This window comes from Python bivittatus, unplaced genomic scaffold (assembly GCF_059951505.1).
Source record: "Python bivittatus isolate LINGU-HERP-01145 unplaced genomic scaffold, Pbiv_v1 ctg000160_np1212, whole genome shotgun sequence".
NCBI classification, from domain to species: Eukaryota; Metazoa; Chordata; class Lepidosauria; order Squamata; family Pythonidae; genus Python; species Python bivittatus.
Genome location: NW_028277076.1, coordinates 8,384,085 through 8,411,527, shown reverse-complemented (window position 1 = coordinate 8,411,527; position 27,443 = coordinate 8,384,085). Strand labels below are relative to the sequence as shown.

Here is a 27,443-nt window from a genome sequence, read left to right as displayed (position 1 = left end):
CCTAAGGCCCAGCTCAGCATTTGCAACAACTGGGGCGGATCGATGTTTTTCATTCAAGGCAACCCAAAAAAAAAACCCAGAGCTCTCTGCTTGCGCATCAGCCCCATCTCCGTGACCGGGCCCACTGCCTTCCACGGAGCCACAACAATGGGGAGAAAAGTCGTATGGAGACAGTAAATGGGGAAGAACAGGAGGCTCTCCAAAGAGGATGTCTTCCCAGATGTCTTTTAAGCCCCGGAGGCCTCGTCTGCTGCCACAAGCCTGTCGGTAGGTCGGGCTGAGAGATGGCTCCGTGATTCCCCGTGGTCTCGAATGGGACAGTAAGGCCAGGGCCCTTTAAGAGGCCACTCGTCCCTCCGAGGGGGTGGAGCTCACACCCCACGGGCCCTGTCTGCCTGTGGGGGGGCTTCACTTGGTTGAGGGGCCTTGCTGAGACAACATCCTCCCACGGCTGCTCCAGCCAAGGGAGCCCCACGGCCAGGGCTTGCTGGAGCTCTCCAAGGTCCTGATCCAGCCCATCCTCTGCATCAAGGGGTCCGGCCCTGACTTTGCCCCCCTGGCTGGACTGTTGGGGTCAGCGGGGCTTCCTCCCATGACTTGGCCTTCCCTGCCTTGCCTGGATTTCACCTGCCCTGGTCTGTCCCTCCGTGTTCCCTGCTTCCTTCTGAGCCTCCATTAAGCATCCAACCGGAGGCGATAATGCACAGGCCATTTAAGACGGCGGGGACCACATTTCAACTTAGATTCTTTAAAAGGAAAAAAAGAGTTATGGTGGTATAATTTCCAGGAGTTTGTAAATGGGAAGCAGGGAACTTTTTGAGGTGGGGGGAAACTGAGCCCCTTCACCCACCATGGGAGCACCTCCTGTTCCTCGCAGTCCTGCCACTGCTGTGCTACCCACCAATCACTGCTCAAACTTCCAGTTCCCAACCAGAAAGCGTGCCCCAAAGAACGTGGCTTTGCAAAAAACATGAGAACAATAAATTATGTGGCCCAACAGCCAAGCAAATTTTGCCCCAGAGCCCACCCTGGTAAAAACAGTGCCATCTATTATATAGAACAGCCTTCCCCAATTTGGAGGCCCTCCAGAGACGCAGATTTCAACTCCCAGAATTCTTAATGTCCAAATGGTGCCAGGGAATTCTGGGAGTTGAAATCTGTGCATCTGAAGGACCTCCTGCAACTCCCAGACTTCTCAGCAGGGTCTGTGCTGCTGGAGAATTCTGGGAACTGGAGGATCCCAATCTGAAGGGCTTCCAGATATTTATTTATTTATCAGATTTATGTGCCGTCCATCTCCCCTAGAGGATAACTGGATGGGGAAGGTGTCAGAAGGCTGAGAAGAATTTAGACTAAAACATGAATTTTGCACATTTTTAAAGAAACCGCCCACCAGCTACAAAGCTGTTAAAAGACTCTTCCCCAAGTTAGAGATGGGACATGCCTGGGATACAAATTTCTTTTAATGTTTTTTGTTTCTTCGATGACAGACGGTGTGAAGATTAAGAGTCACATTCATAACTCAGCATACGTTGGGCTCTGAACAAAGTCATAGCTGGAATGGGGACCCCAAATGTTTCCCCTGAGGTGAGGTGGCCATCAAGACGAAAAAATATTTCATACCTCAATTTACGCAGAAGAAATCCTCCTTTCATACACACCCACTCAAGTTCTAATGTTCTGGGCATGCCCACATCTTAAATCACTCCAAATCAAGCTCAGACCTTACAGAATTATAATCCACAGCTTATCCACAGCTTACAACTAGAGACAAGGAGATGAGAAGTCCACCAAATGTAGTCCCTTTCCACCCAAGAGAGAGAAGGCAAAACTAGCTAACGATAACCCAGCATTAAGATGAAATATTTATTCCCTCTGCTTGGACTTCTGCCATCCTTCACATTCTCTCAGTTTTCCATCACCCAAGAGCCGCTGGGGACGAAGGTCACCGACTTTCACTAATGTTTGATAACTGAGATGATGATCTGTAGGGCCATGGAGAAGCACGGAATCTGAGCCACGCTGTAGGCCACCGATCGGATGGGTGCTCTCAGCTGGAGAAGATAAGCCACGGTGTGGATCATCCGGCCAAGGAAGAAAATCAGGAAGTGGATCCAAGCCACAACTGGATTGGGGTGCAGGAAGCTATAGACAGACCCGATGAACAAAAACGGGTAGATGTTTTCCATGTCGTTTCGATGAGCTCTGGAGACACAGAAGGACACAGAAGAGGAACATGATCAGAACTGGGTAGACCACACCTGGGCTGCTGTGTACCCTTAGGGGACACCCCGTTTCCAGAAGAAGACTGACAGGTTAGAACAGATTCAGAGGAGGGTGACAAAGATGATATAGAGACCTGAGGACACATTTTATGAGGACGAGTTGAAGGACCTTATTCTTCACTGGAGGAAAGAAGACTGAGAAGAGACATGTTGGCTACGTTCAGGTACATAGAAGGGTGGTAGAGGGAAGATGGTCAGGAACTCGTTTTCATGGCCACAGCAATCAGGACCAGGAATAATGGGTGTAAATTGCAGCCACCTAGATTTTGTTTAAACACAAGGTTAAAAAAAAACTTCCTGATGGTAAGGTAGTAGATTCTCCATCTCTGGAGGTTCTTAAGAAAAGGCTGGATGGCCACCTCCCGGGAATGGCTGCATTGGTTGAGGGTTGGACTAGGCGATCCTTGTAGTTCCTTCCAATTATATTATATTATTCTATGATTTAGCAAAGGGAAAAGTACATTAAAGGACCTAGCAACAGCACTTGAGGTCATCTGGGACCTTTGATTGAATGAGGTGATTTGGGGAAAGTCAGTTTTCGATAGCCAGGTTCTGGGATAAGAGCTAGGAAGCACACAACTGTGGTAGCCAACATTTTCCTCCTGTTTTTAAAAAGCACGTCTGCCAACATGGACCAGGACTGATTTTGGAGCTGAGCATCCTGAGCAAACTTCATCGTAAAAGGGAGCTTGTGAAAGGCATGCAAACCATGTTAAACCCGGGTTAAGAAAAGACAGTTGGTCATAAGGCGTGATGCTCAAATGCAGCGTCTTATGGTTTGTGCAGAGACTTGGTTTGTACGACATTCGAAGACAAGCGCTGTGTCCTTATAACCTGAATCCAGGTTAACCGATCATCATGGCTGCATTCATTCAGCATGGAATATCCAAAACAGTGTTTCTCAACTTTGTCAACTTTAAGGTGGATGGACTTCAACTCCCAGAATTCTTAGCAATGGCCGTGTTGACTGGGGAATTCTGGGAGTTGAAGTCCACACATCTTAAAGTTGACAAGGTTGAAACACTGATCCAAGCAAATAAACTATATTTTGCCCAGCGTGAGCCATTAATTTAGAACTGGGTGTATTACTTGATCTATTTGAGAAAGTGTTTTATATGCAGAAGATCAGACCAGCTCCAATGTGTAGACTTTGATCCCAAAGTTCCCCAGGGGTGGACTTTAATTCCCAGACATCCCCAATTTGTGAACTCATTGCTGAGAATTCTGGGAGTTGAAATTCGCACATCTGCAGGGTAGCCAGATCAGGAAAGGCTGGTAGAAGCCCATATTTTCATCTTGCGGGAGAAGATTTTTCTCATCTCCAATTCCTACTCGTCAAACAAATCGGTTGTGCTTTTTTCTACAGCCCCAACTAAAGCGACTCAAACGATTGGTTCGCTCCACATTTTTCACCCAACCCATTAAAACTGGATTTCACTGTTGGAGCAGACTGAACCCATGTTTAGCTTTCCAATTTTGCAGATGTCTGCATTTTTGCAACGCTGCGCATTTGGGAGAGGAAGTGCATGGTTGAAATGTGACTTTCTTTTCTTTTTTTAATTGTAGAAAACAGGACAGGAGAAAATGAGGAGTGAACCTACGTAGAGCCAATACCAGCTAGAAATTAAAAGCTGAGTTTGATCTTTCCAGTCCCGACTTACCCCTGGTTTCTCACATTTCTTCCCTAACTCTAGAGATTAAAAACTTAATTTTAGATTTTCTTCCAGTTCTCCAATCTGTTCTCCTCCAATCCCCTCTTTGGTCTCCTTCTCTGTCCAGGCTTCACACAAAATAACCTCACGGTTTCCCAGAACCGCGCACATACCATTAATCCTCAACTCTGCATTCTTTCCCCCTTTATTTCAAAGGCAGAAACGGTTCAAAGCTTTGAAAAAGAAAAGGAAATTCTTTGAAATCTTAGCTAAGTAAATAATTCCAGGGGTGTGCCCAACTAGGATTTGCTAGAAATAGTTCTATTCTTGACTAAGGAAGCCAGCCTGATTAAGAGAGATGCATGCTTATACAAGTTCCACTGAAAATTACCGAAAACGTACAAGAATTGTCAATTTTGCCAATTTTCAAGAATTGGGGGCACGTTTAGGAACCCAAGATTAAGCGCCTACGGTGTTGCCGGTGCTTTGAGATTCAGATTTGGGAGAGAAGTTCTAATTTGGAAGGAAATTAAAGCTGTTCTCCTTTTCAACCAGGGAAGTCTAGAAACTCTGTCTAAAATGTGAGCTTTGCAAAAGCAACGAACGAGTTCTGCATGCCGAACATTCCAGCACGCTGCGCATTTATTTAGCGAGCGAATTCTATTCGCAGGCTGACTTGGAAAGTCCAGGGCTGGCATTTAATCGGACCATTTTAAAAGAAGAAATCTTGCCAAGTAATTGGAATGGAATAATGTCAAACTGGCTCTCCTGGTTACAATCACAGGGTTTTGCCAGGCTTCTCAGAGCAAAAACAGTCCCCCCAAAACATATTTCTCAGCAAGTCACGGTTGGCTTCATCTTGCAAAACCTGATGCATCTTTTAAAAACTTTTTAAACAAGCATTGATTTCTTCTTCTTCTTCTGGAGCAAACGCAAAACCGCATCTAACCCCCAACTCAGCTGCCATCTGAAACGGGGGCTTGCTCCACATTGGCAAATTTCAGCCTGCCGTCCCTACATCTAACTGGGTTCATGCATCCTGCTAATACATGATTTGGGTAATCATGATTTACGGAAGACACCCAGTGGGCAGCCTGGATCCGTAAGCTGTGTTTTACAAGCCACAATGATTCGGGTTCACAGGACACATTAAACCAGAATTAAATAGCATGGCTTAGCCTTGACATCTGAGCCAAGTGGTGTCTTCTCTTCCCTCCTCTTTTTTAATTATGTATTTAGGTGCTGTTAACAAGGTAAGTATCAGAGGAATTCTACTCTGGATTTTTACAGAAGGTTTATTTAAGGCCTCATTTGATACCTTGACAAGCTTTAGCTGCCATATTCCCTCTACAAGTTGCTGCAGTTTTGAAATCTATCTAATGGCCAACGGGATTCAGTGGGACGGATTGGGCAACTCTTAAATGAGCAAGGAGTAACCAGAGGGACTGCACTGAATTGAAATGCTGTTTAAATTAAGTCCAATTTAACATTTCCCAGGCCTCACCCCCTTTCTAACCCTTCCTACTTTGGAAGTATCCCCCCTCCCCCAGAACTTTAATGAAAGACCCAAAGGATCTTCACATACCCCTCGTCTACAGCGCCAGCCGTGCAAATCCTTTGGAGACGTCAGCCTGGCTTGGGCCTTCCAAGGTTTACATAAGCCGCCTTGTTACCAGGAAGTCATGCTCCAAGGCTCACGGGCCAGAGATAATTGTATTTAAGGCAGAAGCTCACGTCTGTCATCGCAAGATGGAAGGGCGCAAAGCCGGCCAAAGGAACTTGCAAGGAATCCACTCAAGTTGAGCATTTGCATTTGGAAATCCCTCTGAGATTTGTTTTGTTTACCGACGCAGACCAGGAACTGCAAACTTAAGGTCAGAAGTAAGTTCTCCACTCCAGCTTGCATTGAATGCAACCCACAGCTGGATTCCATCGCCACGTCCCCCATTAGCGAAAGAGGCGAAAATGGTGCGCTTGAGGCATTTCCCATCTGTCCCATTTATGTACGCACACACCTTGGCCATCTCCCAGAGTTATTAATGGGAGATTGTATAAACAAGGCGAGACTATGAACCATGACACCTCATTTCAGCCTCTTCCTGCCCATGCTTCAGCCAGCGGCGATAAACACAACTCAGTCTGAACTATTTTCTTGGTGTTGTTGAAGATTAACCTTCTGATGACCCAACTAAGGGATTTCTTGCTTAGGTATTATACTTTAAAGAAACTCTGCCCTCTTTGGCTAGGAAATTCAGACTGTAAATCATTCTTTGGCCCTAAGGCAGGGAGGAAACTACTGGGGAAGAAGGAATGAGTTATGACAAGTTCTTTTTGGGTTACAAGGAGGTTGTAACAAAGGGAAATGGTAACACGTTAAAAATATATAAGGAGGACAACCCAATTGCTTATCCAAGGCCCTTGTACTTCTGTCATTCCATTTGTCCAAGAGCCTTCTTCAGCACTTCTTAACCTTGGCAACTTTGAGATGGGTGAACTTCAACTCCCAGAATTCTTAGCAATGGCCGTGTTGGCTGGGGAGTTCTGGGAGTTCAAATCCACACGTCTTAAAGTTGCCCAAGTTGGGAAACACAGGTCTACTTTTTAAAAATATGGAGTGGGACTAGAAGCTGGAAGCCTTTGGTACCTCCTGAGGGCCACAATGAAGCAAGCAAGGACTCCCCCATCAGATTCTGGTAATGAGGCCATTCTTCCTCCTCGAAGTTCCTGATTGTTCCCTTGATTTCTCTAAGAGTTGAGAAGAATCATGTAATGAAGTAGCATACTTCACACTTTCTTCTCCCTCACCACTGGCAGTTATCCAGATTGGATCTAGAGAGACAAGAATTCTCACCCATACCCCCTAAAATCTAAATTTCAACACTGTTCTTCATGAATTGTTCTTCAAATGAAGACTTATTTGGCATAGGACATATGTTCTATTCTATAGAAGATGGTCCTCCATTTGAAGGTATCCCCTATTTGTGTGGTCTGAGTTACTGGAAAATGTCATACCTACACATTTTTCAGTTGAAAGAACAACTTTTGAGAACTTCCTTAGCGTTTGTAGGGGGTGAGAGATGTTTATCCACTGTAAATTATTTCAGGACTTACCAATCCCATCGCTGGCATATTCTGGTATGGAAAGTGGCAGCAATAAAAAAGGACAAAGCTAACTTGGATGGCTTGCAAAGAAGTTTGGCTAAATTCATGGAGGACAGATATACAGTACTGAGGAATATCAGTCTTGAAGACTCCATGTTACCTCCACTAGAAAGCGACTGCCTCTCAATGCCAGTAGCAGGGAACTAACATTGGGAGGAGTAGGTCTCCTTTTTGTACTGGTGAACAACCCCAGTCATCTGGTTGGCCCTTGTGAGAAACAAATTGCTGGACCATGGTGGGTCTTAGCCTCATCCAGTAGGACTAGCTTGCTAATTCTAGGGATTTAGGGATTGGCTAAATTTATGGAAGACAGGTCTATCACGAGCTGTTTGCCTTGAAGGCTCCATGATACCTCCAGATTGACACCAACATGCCTCCAAAAACAGCTTGCAGAGTATCAGTAGCAAGAGGGAAGAAGCTCTCCATCTCCTGCTTGCAAGCTTCTCAGAAGCATCTGGTTGGCCACTGAGAGAAACAAAATGCAGCACTAGGATATTGAGACCATTTTATGTCTTTTAAATGTGGATTTGCCTACAGGTAAGAGTTGAGATGTGCTATGTTGAGTTTTATATATATTAATTAATGTTACTATTTTAGGGCTCTGTTTGGACTTTTTGCTGGATTGGAGAAGACGTTACTTATTGGATTTGCCTATAATTAAGAGATGAGTTATGGGATGAAGAGTTTTACATTTGTTGATTAAGAGGAGGTGAATTGATAGTGAAATTGTTTCTACTTGTGATGAGGGTGGGAAGTTGTTTTGAGGGGGCTTTTTTCATTTTTTTCTTTGATTTTTTGCATCTGGTTTTCTTATTTTTTAGTCTCTATTATCTTTTATTATTGTAATCAAAACTTCTAATAAAATTATTCTTAAGAAAAAGAGAGGGAAACAAAATGCTGGACTGAGATAGGCTGGATCCAGGCAGGATCTTCTTATGCTGAGGGTTGGGCAGCATTTATTTTTATTATTATGGTTGGTCGCCCAGTCATCCAGATGTTTAGATTGGAGATTTGGCATTTTTATCCACCACTCGAGTCCTTCCCAAGGACCTGGGATAGGCAGATGTTGTTTGATGGTGTTAAATTATTATTATTATTATTATTATTATTATTATTATTATTATTATTATGGTTGCACAGTCAGCCAGATGTTTAGACTGGATTTGACATTTTTATCAAGGACCTGGGATAGGCTGATGTTGTTGTTTGATGGTGTTAAAGGTATTGTCGCAGGATGGAAGCTGTTCCAAGTAAAGCTGCAGCTGCTATTATTATTATTATTATTATTATTATTATTATTATATGACGAAGAAGGCTGGGGGTCACGGAATCTGGCAATGGGGTGAAGTATATAACAATAAATCATCATTGAATACCAGGAATAACCATGCAGGACATTTCCATAACCTGCCATCCTGCAAACACCTTGGACTACAGGACTCATTGTCCCCTACCAGCATGGCCAAGGTCATGAGGCTCTCCCTGAATGTTACAGAGTTCAGACTTTGAGCTACGAAGCATGGAGAAAAAATATGGTTGGAGTTTCACGGCTCACGTGCAGGAAATGCCGCATCTAAAGGATCGGATACCTTTTCACACTATCCCCCAGACTTGACTCATTTCCACAAGGCAGGCTGAGCAATGTGGGAGTTGGGCCATTCTTTTCTCGGGGAAAAACTCCTGAGAAGTTATTTACAAACGTCCGTTTTTGGTTCTACCTGCGGTGCGTTCATCAGATCTTTACTGTCTGAATTCCTGGGGCTGCCTTTGCCCCCCAGCCCAGCCCAGAACTGCCGAACTGCGGAAGGATAAAATGATTAAACCCGCAGGAAACAATCTCATTAATTACATTCAGTTCACTGAATGGTAATGAAGCTTACATTTAAAAGGGGGTTGGTCTTCCACCAGGTCTCCCTCTGCCTTGTAAAAATGGGTTGTCCTGTTAAATGCCACAGTTGCTGGAAAAATGCCAACCAGCCCTCCGACGTGGAGGCTGCGTTCTCTGCTAACTACCGAAGCTTAAATGCGCCGCTGACAACCCTGTGCCAACTTTCTAGCTCAAAGCAAACAATGTGTTGTAAATCTCCCCAACATGGAAGGAGCAAATACCTTCTTTATGACCGTTGGCTGAAATAACAGAGAAGCAAGAAGGAATAACTTAGTCACTTTTTACAATTAAATAAATGAGGGTGCTCCCTCCCTGAACCAAAATCCCTTCTCTTGCCTGAAGAGATGAGGATTAACCCATGGTTGAGGATTAATATGTTTACAGTTTAGTGGGTACATGAGTGTTCTGTCTGCAAGTTGCATGAACTGGTCCATTAATAAAGAGTATAGTTTATTTGTCAGAACGTGCCATGTCTGGTGAATCCAGCCCTTGCATTTCACTCAACCCTGAGACGAATGTGTTGTCTGAACCACCCATTTAGTGAAGAGGAGGCCAAGGGATAAGGGTAAATGTTGCTTCTTTGGGTATATAATCCTCTCTCCAGCCATCTCCAGCCTCCTTGGCTTTCTCTCACCCCCATTCAATTCCAAAGGAAGACCTCGGGAGGGTCCTCTGCCTGGGGGCTTTTCCAAATGGGGAAGTGGGGGCAGCCAGGGAGGCCGCAGAAGGACAGAGAGATGGGAACACACAATCCTGCCATCTCCAGCCTCCTTGGCTTCTCACCTTTCCATTCAATCCCAAGGGGAGATTTCAGGGGGCAGCTCTGCCTCGGGGGCTTTTTCAGATATGGAAGTGGTGGCAGCCAGGGAGGCTGCAGAGGGAGAGAGAGAAGGAGAACAGGCAATCCTCTCTCCAGCCATCTGCAGCCTCCCTGGCTTCTTAATCTCAAGGGGAGATACAAGGGGAGAGGCTTATTCAGAGGGGAGAGTGGGAGCAGCCAAGAATACTGCAGAGTGAGAGACGGGAAACAGACAATCCCCTCTCCAGCATCTGCAGACTCCCTGGCTTCCCACCCAAGGGGAGACCTGCAGAAGGATCTCTTTCACATTGGGAAGGGTGAGCAGCCAGGGAGGCTGGCAAGAGATAGAGAGACAGAGAGGACTGTCTGGTCCCCATCTCTCTATCTCTCGCCAACCTTCCTGGCTGCTCACCCTTCCCAATCCGAAAGAGATTCTTCTGCAGGTCTCCCCTTGCAACAGCATTACAATCACTCTGTGAACAGCTGTGAATACGCTGCTACCCCTGGTTTTGTCCCTGGGCTGGAAACCAGGGACCTGACCAGCAACTTTGCTAACCCATCACTGCCCGCTGCTTAGCACCTCGACCTTAGATCTACTCCTGGTTCGATCCAGCTTTGGAATTTCTCCAAATCGGGTTTCCCATAGCGCAGAGACCTCAGTCAAGGGAGTCCAACTCTTTTGTGGGTGAACCGCCTTGGCACCCTTCCAGCGAGCAGATGTTGCCCAGTCCACCACTGGCTGCACAGACTGGAGGAGATAGGAGCTGGCTAGATTCCCACAACAATTCCACGCTGAATAAATAAACCCTATGACGGCGTAACGTCCTTGGCTGAATTAGTGCAAACAGCAGACCAGGCTTTGTTTGTAGGGTGAAGAGCGCCAGGTTGAAAAAAACACAGTGCTTTGTTAACCTGGATTGTATGTTTTGTGAACCCGACACCCGTGACATTTGGCACTTTAGACTCCCTTCATTTTCCAGATCAATCTTGTCATCACCGGCCTCACTCAGGAAAAGTTTAGATTTGCAAGTTTCAAATTGCGCAATGCAGGAAGTGTTTACATCTGGGGCCTCTGGTGTTTTCTGCCCTGGGCTGAATCAAAAAATTCACGCAAACTGAACAAATGTGGGAAATCTTACTGATTAATCGGCAGGAGGAAGATTGTAAAACTCATCACATCCTTTTCAGATGAAACGTACCCTCGTTTCCTGCTGTTTTTTTAAAAGGAGGCCTCCCTTTTAGGAGAAATCAGTGTTTATTAGGCAATAAGATAAATTCCACGTTTGGCACGCGTGTTATGCCATTTATGTTTCCTGCAGAAGAAAGTCATCCTTTTCAACTCCTTCTGCAATTTTCTTGACCACACTAAACTCTTTTTCTTCCCTTCCCTCTTTCCTTCTTGACAACAAGGATCTCAGAATTCAAGGGAAACGTATGAGACAAACTGGCATATTCAAAGCCCAATTTAGGATACCGAGTTTTAAAAAAAGAAAAAAATCCATGCTCAAAAGTGATGAGCGCCTATTTCACACAATGTGCTAAGCAGGGATTTAACTGATGATGGTTTATTGGATAAATCGTAATGGGCTGCTAGGCCATAAGCTAGGAATGGGCAAAGGTTGGGCAATTTGAGATGAGGATTTGAACTTACTTTAAAACAAAGCTTTAAATACAATACAGTTTTTTAAAAAGCTTGAAGCTGACCCTTTAGTGTTTGCTTTGAAAGGATGGGACACGGTTCTTCTGAGCCTTGGAAATCATGATAGAAGGTTCTGGAGACCTTCAAAAAAGATTTGGGGGCCACCCGCAGCCCTTAGGGGTCTCCTGCCTGCCTTGAACCACAACAGACAAGCCACAACTGAGCCACAGCCTAGACAAACCACATTTGGGCTTAGCGCAAAGGGCAGAGTCTTGCTAGAAGATCAAAACCGGGCAGACAGAACTGGCTGGCCATTTCATCCTTGGTTAATTTGATGGGGGAGGTGGGGAGGTGAGAAGGTCCTTGCCAAATGGAAAAACAGATCCATGGCATGGTAGAGACATGTTAGGAGAACATGAGAGGAGGAGAACATGCAAGATTCCATCACTATAGCTATTCTAATCAAAGTAGTTGTAGGCCCACATGGTGTCCGTTTCTTGCTCTGGTCCACCTTGCAGGGCTGACCATGACTGGCGCCCAAGATGACTTACCTGAGACACCTTTGCACATCGGGGTCTTCTCTGTAGAACTCCAGGCCACCATGTTTCAGAGCGTCCTCAGGATTGGCAAATGCCTGGAAGAGACCAGAAAGAGAATACAGGGAACATCCAAGGAGAAGTCCACCTCCCATCCATAGGGTGACCATGATGGTGGTGGTGGTGGTGGTGAATCAGGACCCAGCCAGGAGATCTCCATGCGTGTCTTCTCTGAGTGGCCTCTGTCCATCTAGTACACATCTTGGATGTCTTATGGAGTCTAAACATCCTCATTAACACCTGCTTGAGGAAGTGGCTGGGGTGGGTGGGACATTTTTGGCCGGAGCAAACATGCTGATTGAGATATGAAGCAGACAGAAGAATTTTGGGCCCATTCCAATGGTGGGGAGGAGGAGGAAGGGAGGAGCCTGGCACATTACTTCATTCTCCTCCTTGGAAAGTGATCTCCCTGCAGAGAGAAAGCTAGGGTGTCACATGTGTACTCAAAGACACACTATTCATCAATTTCTATGCTTTAGCGTTAAGTCGGGTATTTCATTGCAAGCTAAGTATGCAATTACAAACAGAGGCTGTGCATTTTGTTTTATCGGGGGGAGCCAACACAGCACGGGGAGCTATCATTTCAAAAATAATACATTTAATACGGGGAGTCTCCCCCCCCCCCAGCAATGCTTTGCAAAAAACCAAAATATTTTGCCCACCTTGTGCCTAGTTTCAGAACTCACGGCGGGCTATTTTAGAAAGCTCAGATCAGATTGGACGCCGTTTCCTCTGGCAGGCTAGATGACAAGCCCCATCATCCCCAGCCGGCCCAGCCAGGGACTCATCGGGCATTGTCAGAAACGGCATGGCGTTTTTTAGACAACTGGTTTGCGGTGTAAAACCCAAATTAGTCTCGGTTTGCAGATTTCTCAGCATCTGGTCGTAGAGTAAGAACGGGCCAACGTTTTCTCCCCCACCAAGAAAGGCTTCCGTTTTTCTACTTCATCCTCACGATGCTTGAGAATTGCGTCCTGCTTTCTCATTTCTGGTGGGTGGTGTTTAGGAGCTGGAGTCATTGCTGTTGGGGGCCTGGCGGCAATTTCCAGGGTTGGGGGGGTGACAATGGTCTGGAGCCCCACTGAGAGCCCCCAATATCCACCAGCGGGGCGATTTTCCTCCAGATCCCTTTGGTTTGGAGCGCATGAAGCAGATCCTCAGACGTTGGCAGGCCTCCCAAGAAAGGGCTGTGCAATGAAAGATCAACCCTTGAGGCTCTTTCTAAGTAAGTTCCAGGGAAATCTCCAACGGGGAAGTTGGAAGGAATCCCAGAGGTCCTCTAGCCCAACCCTCCGCTGTTTGCAGGACACTCAGTTCAGCCGTCTTTTGAGAGAGAGCGCCCACCTTCTCTTTCAAACCCTCCAGAGATTTGTCACCCCGCCACCTCCAACTCTCCTTCACGCAAGTGAACAACCGATCATCATCATCTTCATTTTGCTCCCCCCGCCCACCTTCTCGGCAGCGAGCCAGGGAAATGGGGATGCTGGCTAGCCAGTTAGCGCCTTGCCGTGAATCAGAGTTTGTCCTTCTCCCCAACACGGTTGGAAGCACTTCTCCAGGAGCGCTCTGGCGTTAGCCAAACATTTTAGAAATGAGGTCAAGAGAAGACAGGAGGGCTCGGCTTCCAAAGATAAACAGCTTCTTCGGCCTGCCTCCCAACCTTCATCGGATCATGAATCCTGCAAGGCAGGCTGAATTCTGAAATGTGATTTCCGCTGCTTATTGCTCATTCCCTTAAGGGTGACCTGCCTCTCTGCAAAGTCGCCCACGTCGCCCACCCCCTCGCCAAGGCACAACTCTTCCTTTTTTGCAGCCCTGCAATCTCGCGACCCCCCCATGGAAAACAGCTGCTTCTTATAAAAAAGAAAAAAGGGCAGGATTGTGAAAGCATTTACGTAAGCCATTCCCTTCACAATTTTCCAGGAAAACTATTTGAACCCTTTCAACACCTAAAAAAGCCCAAAATTGAAATTTTGGGGAATCCCCAGATAGGAATTCCTGTTACACCACCGAGGATTTTTTTTTTTTTACATCAACAAAGGTAGGAAAATCTTGGTGGTGAGGTTTAAAATTTAAATTTAATAGTAGGGCTAGGTTTACATCACTGTTGCCCAAGAGTTAACACTGTTGAATTTTCCCTTTCAGATCATGTTTCTAGTCCTTATTGTCACAACGTAAGTTTCAAGGGATAAAGGACCCGGTTTCACTAATCTCATTAAGCCAAAGTATGGTTGATTTTCTAGCAGATGAAAGCCAAGTGTGGTTTAAGTAACTACAATGAAGCAAACTATGGCTTTGTATGACCCACAAAAGCTATTGGGGATGGATAAATCCCCCAGCTGAAAGCAATACCTCCACACCCACCTTATTGCAGGAATGAAGTTTTTTTTAACAGGGGCTTGATTGATTTGGAGTGTTTTTTTGGGGGGGGGTGTTTTATTTTCCTTTCGCGGCCCTCTGGAATAAGTAATCAAATTTGCAGGAGGAAGTGCCTTTTCTCTTTCAGCATCTAACCTTCTTTGCACTGCATCTCCCTGAGCACTGCAAACCTGGACGCAGATGTGCTAGCCTCCTTCTTTGCCCAAGATCCACAATTTTGCATCCCCACAACCGGGGTTCTCCATCTTAGCCTTTCCACAAAATGCCACGGGGCTGGAGCTGTGTGCTCAAGGCACAGAGCTTCAAGAAATGGTGTATTTCAGAGTAAGATGTGCAAAGCGAAGTCCCAACGGCTGCAAGGCTGGGGTGCCCCCCCCGCCTAGTTTCCCCCTGAAGGCTATTGTCAGGCTTGTACAACAAGCCTAGCTTCTGCTAACCAGGGTTTGCTGACAATCGGCTAGGTGGAATGTGCTAGGCACGAAGAAGAAGCAAATCACATCGTGGCTTAGCCTGAGGTGCGCGGGAAGTCGCTGGCTGACGACTGGCACCCCAAGTGTGTGTTTGTGTGTGTGTTGGGGGTATGATTCTGTGCATGCATCCACTTTAACCCCATCGAACCAAACCGAACTTTTGCAAACTTTCTTTGTACTCGGGGAACCCGGCTCTACAGAACTGAAAATTGCTACCTAGAGAAAAGGGGATCAGCTTCTGAGCTTAACGGCCTGGGGGATCCCCCGGTCTGGATTTAGTTATTTCAGTCTCAAATGCCAAATTGCCCATTTAGACAGGAGAATCCTGCTCAGCCCTCCTGAAATTGAAGGATGGACGAGTGTCTAAACCTACTGAAACTCTCTGCACAGCATGCCAAGGGGTTATGCAGCTCCCTTTCCATTTAATCCCCAAACCCAGTGTTTAAAAAAAGGTGATTCGGTTTCTCTTATGCGCCGGCCTTGCTAGAAAGGGGAAGGCTCTTTAACTCCTGCGATTCGGTCTCATCCAGCTTTGCTCGGTTTTGAATCATTACACGCATCAGTACCATTTTAGGAGGAAATATTACCGCCGAGAACTTTAACACGAGTTAAAGTTGAGCTGTATTCCTAAAAGATGAGATTTGGAGGCTCAAGTGAAGATTTTTGGTTCTCTTGAGGTTGCAAAGAGGGGAATTTAACGTAAAGGGAAAGAAACGTATCCTTTTAAGGAACGGATTCACGAGAGATGTCTGCTTTTTGGAAAACCTTTGGGTTTTAAACATGAGAAGATACAGGAATGTGTTTCTGTAGGGTCTGGTCTAATGTTAAATTTAAGGACTGCATTCATTTTAGATTGGATGTTACATGGATTTTTACTCCTTTTGGGGGCCCGTTACTTTAATCACCGTAATATGTCCCCTTGCTTTCCTGCACTGTATTTGCCCTATTTTTTTTCCTGTAGCTTTCTGCATAACATTTAAAAAAGTTTAAACAATCCTCATACTCAGTGGAAAAATATTGCCTTAATCTTCTCACTTCACTTTCTCACCCTGGCCACCAGTACTTAGTTCAAGAAAGAAAAATGCTCCTTGTTCATGTCCTAAGCTGCCCACCCACAAGGGCCAAAGATAACTGTTTCCGAAAACCGCTTCACCTTCTTATGGAAAGTGATGCAACCCAGGGGATCCACTTTTCTCCAGGCACCTGATCACTTCCCCTTGAATTGCATGCTACAAATTACACATCGCGCTGGGCTAAAAACAATCATGTTCTCCTGGAAAAAGAAAGCCACATTTAGGAACCCTCCTTTCACTCCACGTTCGAGAAAAATGTCGCTTCCTGCAGCCCGGGATGTGTGGCCGTCTTCCCGTGCCGGGGGAGATCCCAGCTTCCCCAGGAACTCTGCTGTGGATCATGGGGGATGGAATCTCAAGTCTCTGAGCAGCCAGCCAGCCAGCTATGGAACCGATGAAACCTGAACCGTCTCTTGCATATACTTCTTCGTTCTCCCCAAATGCACCCTCTAAACTCCAAAAACAGACAGGCGCTAACAAGAAAAGAGGCAGGAATGTTGCTGTTGTTGCCGTTGTGCAACCTGCGATGTTGTGACAGCAAACGCAACCAGGGTGTTCCTGCAGCCGGGAGTTGAGAAAGAACTCGTGGGGAGAGGAAACCTCCTTCCAGGGCCCCCGAACCGCGCAGTTTCAGCTTACCTTTTTCCGAAGCCTCACTTGCCCCGTAATAATGGCCACTGCGTACATTTTCAGGATCAGAAGGGTGGCGAAGAAAACGAAAGAGGCAAAGACTTCATTCTCCATCATTCTGGCACGCCGGAGACGGCTGTTTCTTTAAGAGGTCTGAGCTCTTGAGCATGATATAGTCTGGCAATAAAGAAAGGGGTGGATCTCTTTTCGGCCGATCAGCCCTCCTTTGCAAGGCACAGGCATTGCCACTTAATCCTAATCGAGCCACTTCGAGAGCGGGGTGATATAACACATGAAACCGTCGTGGCTTAGCTGTCGTTTTACGGGGCAGATGGCCTGGGTTGCGCGAGAGGCCGAGCCGAAAGCGACCCAGCTGCAGTAAAAGTGGGCTCGTGCTGGCTCACGAAACCGTGAGATGGTTTGTTTGGCTGAGCGAGCCCCCGTGGGGAGGAAACCAACAGCCAAACCATCAATTAGAGTTGATCATGGTTTTGTACAATACGCACGCCCGGAAAGGCTTGGCATCGTGCTAAACCAGGGCTTTGCTGAAGCGTGCTTCTTAATAGGTCAACGTGGCCTGCAATTTTGCCAAGCTGCCGCCTGGGAGTTTGCAAGACACGATGGCTGCATTCACACAACCTATTAATGCACAATGTGGGTATCCAGCTGTAGACTTCCATCATTTTGGGGTGGACGGACGAGCTTCCTGGACAACAGTTACTTTCCATTGAATTAGGGGACCTTCAAAGAGGCAGGAATAAGAAACTCAACTTAAACCTTCTCCATAATTCAGTTACCTGGAACCCCACGCCTTGTTCGATTCACACAACATGCCACACCAGGTCAACACAGGCTGGAGGGGCTGCGGGTTGAGCTTGACTGGCTTAACCTTTGTTTGTTTATGTGGATTTTTTTTTTAATGTATAAGTTGACAACAGCCCTAGTCTAGGTTCTTTTATGATTCTATTTTATGGGCTGAATTCAAAGGGGCTAATCTCCTAATCAGGTTTTATGGGGAAACAGCCACTGTGCTTCTACAAGCTGTCCTTGGCAAACACCTTCTAGCTTATTGGAAGCTGCGTGCAGACACGGAGGAGGGTAATGAGAAAAAAATGCATGGTGCCATCTCCATTCCTGGCTATCCAACCTTTCTTTGCTTGTTCAGACATGCCTTCGTACTCCCTTAATAAAAGCAACATCAGAAATCCCAGATTCAATTGTCTGCACGGCTGAAGAGCGCACGCACACCTTTTCCCATCAAAGTATCTTCTCTCTCTCTCGTTCTAGAAGTTCACTTGAAGGCCACAGGTTGCCAGCTCATACATATTGGCAGTCCTCATTAAAATTTGTCTAGACAATGGTTTGTGAGCGAACCGTGGAAGAATTCATGTAATGGAGCCTCTAGACTGGACTAACATTTTCTAGTTCCTGAGCTGTAGAATCAGTTGATGAGTTGGCCTAAGTTCCCACATGTCAAGAATCTGAAGGATCCTCCCAAACCTGACAACCAACATATCCCAATCTCACTTCCATTAAAATCCCTCACCCCACCGACACTTCCTTACCCCCCCTAGTGTCAAGGGGACGCCTCTGCTTGATCAAACTTGAGTAAGCTGATGGTTAGGGTCACTTTCAACCACAGCCGAGCCCCAATGGTGCACTCTTGGAGGGTTATAACACCCTAGTCAAGAGTTTCAACAGCACCTAATCCATTAAAAGCAGCGTACCACTGAGGCCCCATCAACATTGCTCTAAGCCACAGTTTGACGAAGATTGTGTTCATGCCAAAAAGCTCTTACTGCTTCCTGTTCTTCTCATGGTCCATCAAGTCAACCCTGACTCTTGCTGACTCCATGGACAAGTCCATGCAGTTTTCTTGGCAACATGAAAGTGGGTTGCTGGTCCCTTCTTCCAGGGCTGAGAGAGAGGGACTGGCCCAAAGTTATCCAGCTGGCTTTCATGCCTAAGGCAGGACTAGAACCTGGGTCTTCCCACTTCTAGTCCAGCACTTTCACCAGTAGACCACACTGGCTCTTTGACTAAAAGGGACTGGCTCAAAACCACCCCAGGAGTTTCAATAGCTGAAGGGGGATTAGAACCTGGGTCTCCCTGCTCCTAGTCTTGGCTTCACCACTTGGCTAAGAGGGAGGAAAAGGGCCCAGATCAGCCAAGTGACTTTTGTGCCTAAGGCAGAATTAGAACTTAGGTCTTCTGGTTTCTAATCTAGCACCTTTAACCATTACATCTATAAATCAACTATTGGTTTGTAAGAAAAGAGAACCATGAAAGACAACTGGATGTGACTCATTCAGGGAGTCAAATTCAGTGACCCAATGTGATTCTGGCACACCCCAAGGATAGCCACAGCACACCCAGCAAGACTGCCTCATCCCTTCTGTAGAACACTTCCGTAGCAAGTGAAAGCTCTAGCCAGACTGTGGGACTTGACGGGGTTCCAGAAGAAGCAAACACACCCCATTTTCTACTACTAGCCTCTTGATCAGGGCTACCAGGAACTACTTTTTCAACTAACAGGTTCTGTGGCCTAAACAGTTCGAAATAGAGTCGGGGGACATGCTAGTATGGACACCCAGGGACAGCATTTGAGATGAAGAGCCAGGTTGCCCAACCATAACCACAGAAGGTCCAAAGGAGGATCTAATTTCACCAGAAACCATTTAAAAGAATCTGAACTGGTAGCTCTCCATTCTGGCTTTGCTCTTTACATTCATCAACATCTGTAGCCAAGTCCTCAAGAACTAGAGTTGGGCAATCATCTAGGGTAAAAAGGAGACGCCTGAAAATTCCTGACCCATCATTGTGCTCAACACACTTAGCAAGCTCTGTGCAAGACATCTACAATGGAAATTCCAGGACTGTTTTAGCTAATATGCGTGCTACACGAAGGCCCATAACTCAAAGGACACATAACTTTGGGGTCTTCTCATGAGTGTCATCGAAACCTGCAAGGGTGTCAAACGAGGCTGCATACTGGCTTCCTTCCTGCACAACTTTAATATTAACACCATAGTGGGACAGCTTGACAAACTTTCACACCCTAAAACCTGTTGAGGGACACATCTTAACCCTCCTACCTGCAGATGAGGCAGTGAGACTCTCCTTAACCACCTGAAAACCAAACTCATGGCCTTCACCAAAAAGCCCGTTTATGGAATCTAGATGGCCACAAGATTGAGCAGGGTTCCTGCTTCCAATACTTTGGGTTGATCCTTCGGTCCACTGGCAGTTGGAAAGTTCATGGAGACTACATGGTTCACAGCACACAGCTGGCCCCTTTTCCAATGTTACCCTACTGGATCAGCTTATGCCAAACCTTCTTAAGAACCAAGACCCTAGTTGTGTCTCCAACACTACTCTGCAGCTGGAGGGAGGCCTGATGGAAAGGGAGGCTAGAGCAATGGGTCCTCGAGGCTGGACCCATGGACACAAGACTTCTGCAGCTTGCTTCTCCCCTCCTCCCCCAGCTGCTCTGGTTCTACTCCAGATATTGCAAACAGCTGCTGCTCTGCAGGGGAGAGAAGAAGACAGCAAGACTGGTGTCAGCGTCTTTGCTGTTTACCAACCCCCAAGCATGGGGGGCCAAGCTGGGGGACTTTGCCTCTTGGGAGGGCATGTCCTTGCTTTCCCAACCAACACTCATTCTCACATACACACAGACACATCTCTGCAGATCAGTGCCCTTCCCTTGCCTCCTTCCGGTATCTATGATCTGAGAAGAATCCACAGCCACCGATTGCAGAAAAGCCACCCCCTCTGGGAAGAGCCACCCTAAGAAAGGCAGGGGGGCACCAGCTGAACCTGCCAGGGATCCCTGGCAATGCCCTGTGGCCAGTGCTGACAAGGGGGCCGTCCCAGAAGAGGATTCCCAGTCCCATCTGTGAGCTTGCAAGCAGGAGCTCCTGGCCCCTGTCTGTAAGGAACAGCAGCTCCAAGATCCTGACCCACAGCTAGATCTTGATTGGGAATCAGGGTTGATTGGGAATCAGACCAGCCTTCTGCCACCCCCAGAAGTGGTTAGCAACTAATGCTTGCAGGAATCTCAACTGCCTCTCAGCAGCCGCTACCCAAAGATGCACTGCTTCTGTCCAGGGAGGATCAATGGTCCTTCTAAGCTGCCCCCAGCCCAGAATTGTCCAAGCCAACCTAACTGCTTCTCAGAAGACATTGTGACTTGTACATCTGCTCTGTGGCTTTGGGGGAACATCTGGGCACCCTCCCGATGTGTGGACTTTAATTTCCAGAATTCTCACCGGGATCAAATACCTGCGTAATTGTGGAAGCCGAAGTCCACACATCAGAAGGATATCCAGGTTGGAGAAGCCTTGCTGAAGGGTTTACCTGGCTTGTAAGAAACCCATCCAGGTGTTAAAGGAAACTTATTAAAGAGAATCTGTGAAGATGTTCCCATTTAAGATGGAACCCTTCCAATGAATCTGGACAGGGATGTTGGAGACAAAGCCACAATGGACAACCACAAGCTGTAAGTGGCAAGCCACAAGGGTTGAGCAGGAAAATCACTTTCTGGCCACGGTCACACAACACCCTACATCCTGGTTAATGAAGGCAACTGTGGGGTTCATCTAATACGCAGCACCTAGACCAATTGTAGAATTGCAGAGTTGGAAGAAGCCCCAAGGATCATCCACTTCAACCCTTTGCGATCTGCAGGAAAACCACAGAGAGAGGTGAGCGTTCAGCCTCTTCTGCAAAACTTCCAGAGATGGAAACCCACCATCTGTATAGCTAGATTGTTCCACTGTTGGACAGATCTCATTGTCAGAAACTTTCTCCTTATATTTACACCAAGTCTAGGCAGCTGCAACTTATCAATTGTTATTTTTGGTCCTGATTTCTGCGGCTCTGAAGAATAGCTCTTGACCATCTTCCCTTAAGTTCCTGAACGTAGCTGTCGTGTCTCTCCAAAGGCTTCTTTCCTCCAGATGGAAAATCTCCTTCAATCCAGTCTTGTAGGACAAGGCCTCAAATCCCTGCATTATCCTTGTTGCCCTCCTCTGAACCCGCTGTGTCATGTCATATTCTGGCTTAATGTGATGGCCTCTGAACTCAAACTACCCAGATCTGTGTTGTGTGAACCCAAGTTCTGTCTTAGCTTACTGAGTGAACCAGGTCTTCATATTAAGCCATATTAAGCCATCATGGTCTGTTCTGGCTTAGCATATTGGATGACCTCAGACAGTCTCCTGTGAACACAACTAGCACAGCAAGTTGTGTTAAGTTGCCCACTAAGGGTGCACCTTAAGTTTGCCTAACTCGCAAAGGCAAAGTTAACAAAATTCACTACTTCAGTAAGTGAAGCCATTGCAGGATTTAGCATGACCTCAGAAGTCACAGATCCGGCTGCAAACTTCCAGGGGACCACCAGGTGGCGCCAAAGAGCTATGGTTTTCTGCTCTTGCTGCCCTCTAGTGGCCATTTCTGGCACTGCAGCTCAGATTTAATAAATCCAGACTTGTTGATCTGAAAAAACAAGCAGCTGGAATCAAACACGCAGCTGGAATCCGACTTTTATTACAAGGTCCAGTTTCCAAAATCATTGCTGTCCTGGCTCAGTCAGTACAGTTAATTGAAGGGTTTGATTAAGGGGAGGAAGGTGTAGAGCAGTGTTTCTCAACCTTGGCCACTTGAAGGTGTGTGGACTTCAACTCTCAGAATTCCCCAGCCAGCAAGAATTCTGGGAGGTGAAGTCCACACTTCTTCAAGTGGCCAAGGTTGAGAAACACTGGTGTAGAGAGTAAGAGAGAAGATCTTGAGGGAAATATGCAAGAACTATTACAGAAGCAAGAGGGCTGAAGCATTCTTTAAGCCTTGGGAGGCAAGATAGTCTTCAGAAGGGTTCCCAGGCTGATTCATTGGGTTATTAGAGGAAGGGAGTTAATGCACCATCAGGTTTGCAAGATTCAGTTGCTAGAAACTATCTCAATAAAGACAGGCTTATAGGGCTGATAGAGGGGAAGGGGGAGAGATGTAGGGAAGATCCTACTGCATAAGTGGACCTTTGTGGGTTAGAAGTCAGGCAACCCAACCTCTATCATGTAACTCTTCACCAGCTTGTCTAAGATCCTCTTTCTTCTCCTGCTGCAGATCTCGCTGCCATGAAACTTGGTGAAAAGAAGACAGGATGCCCAATTCTCCCATTCCGGCTGCTCTGATGCCTCCCCGTGTAGCAATCAGACCCCGGGGTGGAAAAAGGAACATCTTTGCTTATTGCAATACAATATTCCGCTTAGTCGTGTGGCTGATAAGTCTAGTGGACTGTTCAAGCCGTGTTCAGACAACCTCTGAACCCAGGTACTGATCTTGTCCATTTGGGGGGTTTGCAATAATATATAGTCTAACAATGTAATGGAAATGGGTTGGGTTTACCCAATATGCTATACCTCCTCCCCTCTCACCATCCTAACAAATTTAACCTTAACCAGGTTTATGAGAAGGCAGGAGGTGTTTAGCTCTTTACGGAACTGAGCTCTTTACTCTTTACTCTTTATTGAATTGACCCATTTTCTAGGGTCTGTGCTCTTTGGGGACATGAATGAATTAATTAGGGTCGATTAATTCGTTTTAATTAATGAATTAATTAGGATTAACTCATACTAATGGAAGCAAAAATCAGGGAATTTTACAGCACTTGCTCACACTGCCACCTGGTGGTGGGAATAAATCATTACAAACTGCATGAACATCACATTGCTCACCACCAGGAATAGGGACAGAAAATCTGTGACATTTTGTCTAGGGATCACAGACCCAACCCCTCTCCACCTACCTCCACCACACCATTACATAGGACTGAAAAACATATCTTAATAATCCTATAGACTATGTTGTCTAAGGAATTATGGGAGTTGAAGTCCAGGCATTTGGAGGACACCCAGGTTGAGAAAGGATGTGCCATGCTGTTGTACACCTTGTTCAGTCTGGGCTGACATAGGGTGTGAACCCTGATCTATGATTGTGGCTTATGGCTAAACATGTTGCATGGATGTGGCCCATTATGGTTCATTCGGTAAACCAGGTTTCAACAAGCCACCCATTAGTATGATATGTGAATTGGGTCAGAGTCAAGGACCTTCTCAGATGTGAGGAGCACCAAGAAAGCTAAAATATCAGTTGGAGGTGATGCCCCTTCTATCTGATGTTTCATCATGAATAACATGCTTAAGAATCTTTGCTGGACATATTCTTAGCGTAATGATCGATCCAAACCCATGTCCAGAAATTGTTCCTAGGAAACAGACCTCTAAGTGGACCCAGAGGTCTTAGTCACTGCTGGATTGAAGCAATCTCTTGAGAAGATGACGCCAGGGGGCTGTCTTCTTTGCTGCCAGCAGCAGCTGAACCTGAAGAACCAGAAGTTCCATTGGAAGAAGACACACAGCTAGATTTTGCCTCAGAGAAACTAGAGAGCTCCAAGGAATTGGGGGATGTTGGCTTGCTGGTCATATCCCAGATTTCCACCAAGGGGGAGCACACAGCCCCTCCCATGGCAAGAAACTTGATCCAGTAAGGTGAGAACCAGCTTACACTAACAGAGACACTCAGGACTTGCCTATGCCCTCAACAGAGTCTATTCAGTTGGTCCAAGTCCCCTTGTTTTGCCTTCCAGGTGAAAGTGTTGCAACCCATCCTGTGTCCATTCAGGGAGGTTGTCTCTCAGTGACCCCTGATGGTCATGGCTGTCTCCTTCTCAGCTTTTACTTCACCCAGGACCCAGAGCCCGAATCCACATCTAGTTGGTGATCTGGGATTCCAGTCAGAGAAGTGTTGGATCTATTGCATCAAAACAATGCAAGGAAGCCAGAATGAGCTGGAGAAGTAAGTGGATAGAGCAGCAAGTATCTCCCTCTGAAACCTGATGGCATTAATTGAAACCACGCAGGAAGCATCTTCTTGGGTGAGAGGAGGAGGAGGAGGAGGAGGAGGAGGAGGAGGATGGTAGCAAGGAGAGAGACAGCTAGAAGGAAGAAGCAGGTATTGTTGGACCTATCATCCTCTTTTAGGCTGAAATAGATCTTATCTCATCCAGCAGCCTCCAGCCCACTTTAAGAAACCATTCTACCTGGATCATTGGATGGATGGATAGATCATCTTCCTCTTTGGAACAAGTCTATCTAGCAACCATATTCACCTAAGACCAGCTGCAAGCACGCTAACACCTTAGGCTCAAACTGATAAACCATATCGTGGTTTAAGATGCTGTGACCACAGCTGGATTCCACATGACACGTTACACTACAAATCTGCTACACCCGAGATGAGTGGGTTGTGTGAACAGGGCAAGATGACCACCAGCAGACTGCACATTGAGGCCACAATCTTCTGCCACCTTTCTTGTGGGGTGGAGTGGAATTTTGAGCAAAGATGTCAACTAGTCTCTCCTAAGAGGATGCCTTCAGAGCTGGTAGACTTCAATTTCCAGAATTGAAATTGGCCCCACCGAGAGGCAATCTTAGGTAGGTGCAATCTTGGGCCCCTGGAAAACCATGAATTGAAGAAGACACCCAGATCCTTGCTTACCTGTCTCCCAAGTGTGTTGCCTTTCCTTTAGCGTGCCGAAACCCGAGCAACGAGCTTTGCACACCAGCAATACACCTTTGCATGGCCCAGCATCGCTACGTAATTGATTTGCATCTCGGCTTGGATGACATGGTCGGGTTTCCACAAAGCTGCCAGATCATCTTTCCTTGGGACACAGAATGCCACCATCTGGCTGATCTCATTCAAATTAGAAGAATATACATTTGTCTTTCTCATGTACATACATTTCTAAAAGCCAGCCCTGCCTTTCAGATACATTGGACTAAAACTCCCATCACCCACTACTACTGACCAAGGTTGACCATTTTTTATAAGCTATAGTATAAGAGAGCAGGCATGAAAGCTGAGAACACCATTCTTAAGTCTACGTTCACCCAACACACTTAAAAACCTAGTGGCTGCGTCCACATATGCTAAACCTGGTTAGTGGTTGGCTTTCCCCCCCTGGCTTAGCATGATGTGATGCTCACATATTCAGTTTGTTTGCAGTTCGGTATATTGTGCAAGTGGAGAAAATAGGCTGAAGGCTTAAAGGGTTCCACATGCTGTACAAAGTTCGTTTATGCCTACATTTACATCCAACACTAAGCCATGCTTGTTTAACTGTTGTTTCGTAAAGACCTTGCAATTAACTGAGCCTTCACAACTGGCAAAGCCATAAACCATGGTTTACAAAGCACAATAGCTGCGTTTACACAACCCACTAAGCCCCTTTGGGGGCATAAGGCATTGGGTGAACCTGTCCATCTCAGGGTCTACAAGAAGATCTCAGGAAGAGTTGGCACAAGCCACCTTCCCATGTCGATGCAACCAGAAAAGGGTTGATCGTCTCTTCTTTGCCTGGGAGGCCCGAATGCCCGTGAATCCCACCCTCATCCCCTTGTGGCTAGACTAGGGTCTGAGGCCTGAGCATTACGCAATCGGAAAGGTAGCTGTCCAAGGTGCTGAAAGGCCACCGCCAACACTTTGGCAGAAAGGCTGGAGAAGTTCGTTGGTTTGATGAGAGGACAGAAAACTCAGGTTTCGCCAGTTACCAGTGAAGCACTGTGAAAAGACAGGGTGGCACCAGAGAATGACAGTTTAGAGCAGAGGGAGGCCTCTTCATGGCCTTTCAGCTACCCTCACCCTGCCTTAATGGGTTGAGGAACATGGGGACTGAAATCTGGGGAGCATCAATAAAGGTGGCTTGAGAATTTCAGTTTCAATGTCAATCCATCCATCCATCCATCCATCCATCCATCCATCCATCCGGACCACTCACCTAACATAACCAGTGGTCCATTGTAATTTCTGGATGGGCATAAATTCAACTCCAAAATTCAGTGTTTGCCCAGTGGGGACAGGCTGGGGGGTCAGCCTGGAAGCGCTAGGAGCTCAAGCCAATAGGGTGGTGTTTATAAGCCATGTTTAGCCATTCAGATTTAGACCGAGTGGGGCGTGGTGCCCAAAGCCTTTTGTATCTCAGGCTTGTAAATTCCACAAGGAGGGGGCAAATTCGCACCAACATGGAACAGAAATCTAAACGGGGAGGGCACATAGGTTGTGGCCGTACAGTCTTCACATGTAGTACTTAAAAAAAAGTTACGCCAAGGCTGGGTTCCTGTAACACACTAAACCTTCAACCTGGATTAACAGAGCCAGAGTCTACAGTGCACTAGACCGTGGTGCCATAAACTGAAAGACGGCGTCTGTTTGGACTTAATGCACACGGGCCAAAGAAATCATTATGGCTAAATTGTCTGGTCTGCAACATGCTCAGCATGTTCCCACAACATGTTTGCTCCTAATTTCGGGTTAAAAATTTAAAAAGTTCAGGTTAACCAAAAAAACAAGGGTTCTAGTCCATGCCATTAAGCCAGTGTTTCTCAACCTTGGCGACTCTAAGATGGGTGGACTTCAACTCCCAGAATTCCCCAGCCAGCCATGCTGGCTGGGGAATTCTGGGAGTTGAAGTCCACCCATCTTAGAGTCGCCAAGGTTGAGAAACACTGGCTTAATGGCATGGTCTGGTTCACATAACGTGTTCAGGCCACAGCTGTGTTCCCACATCCGGCTGAAGCACAAACGACCTTGCTCGGTTTTGATCCGGGTTTTAGTGTTATCTGAATCCAACCATGGTTCCTCAGTTTCCCCCCTTGCATTTATTTCCGATTCGCTTTCCCCTGCCTGGACAGTATTTCATTAGGAGCTTCCCGAAATCTCCTTCGTGCCTCGGGCGACTCAGGGCTTCCCCAGCGTTTGCTTTGCAGGGGCAGAGTTTACCCACGGCTTTAGACCAACCTGGTTGGTGGGG

At 46.5% G+C, this 27,443-nt stretch overlaps 1 protein-coding gene across 1 annotated transcript; it reads right to left on the bottom strand.

Annotated features, from left to right (window-relative positions):
* Positions 1 to 1,450: 1,450 nt before the first annotated feature.
* PTGES (prostaglandin E synthase) lies at positions 1,451 to 16,957 on the bottom strand. The gene is made up of 3 exons (XM_007440991.4): positions 16,583 to 16,957; positions 11,977 to 12,059; positions 1,451 to 2,205 (listed from the first exon to the last, which is right to left on the bottom strand). Exons 1-3 carry the CDS (start codon positions 16,688 to 16,690, stop codon positions 1,959 to 1,961), a joined length of 438 nt encoding a protein of 145 aa, XP_007441053.1. The 5' UTR covers positions 16,691 to 16,957; the 3' UTR covers positions 1,451 to 1,958.
* Positions 16,958 to 27,443: the final 10,486 nt, after the last annotated feature.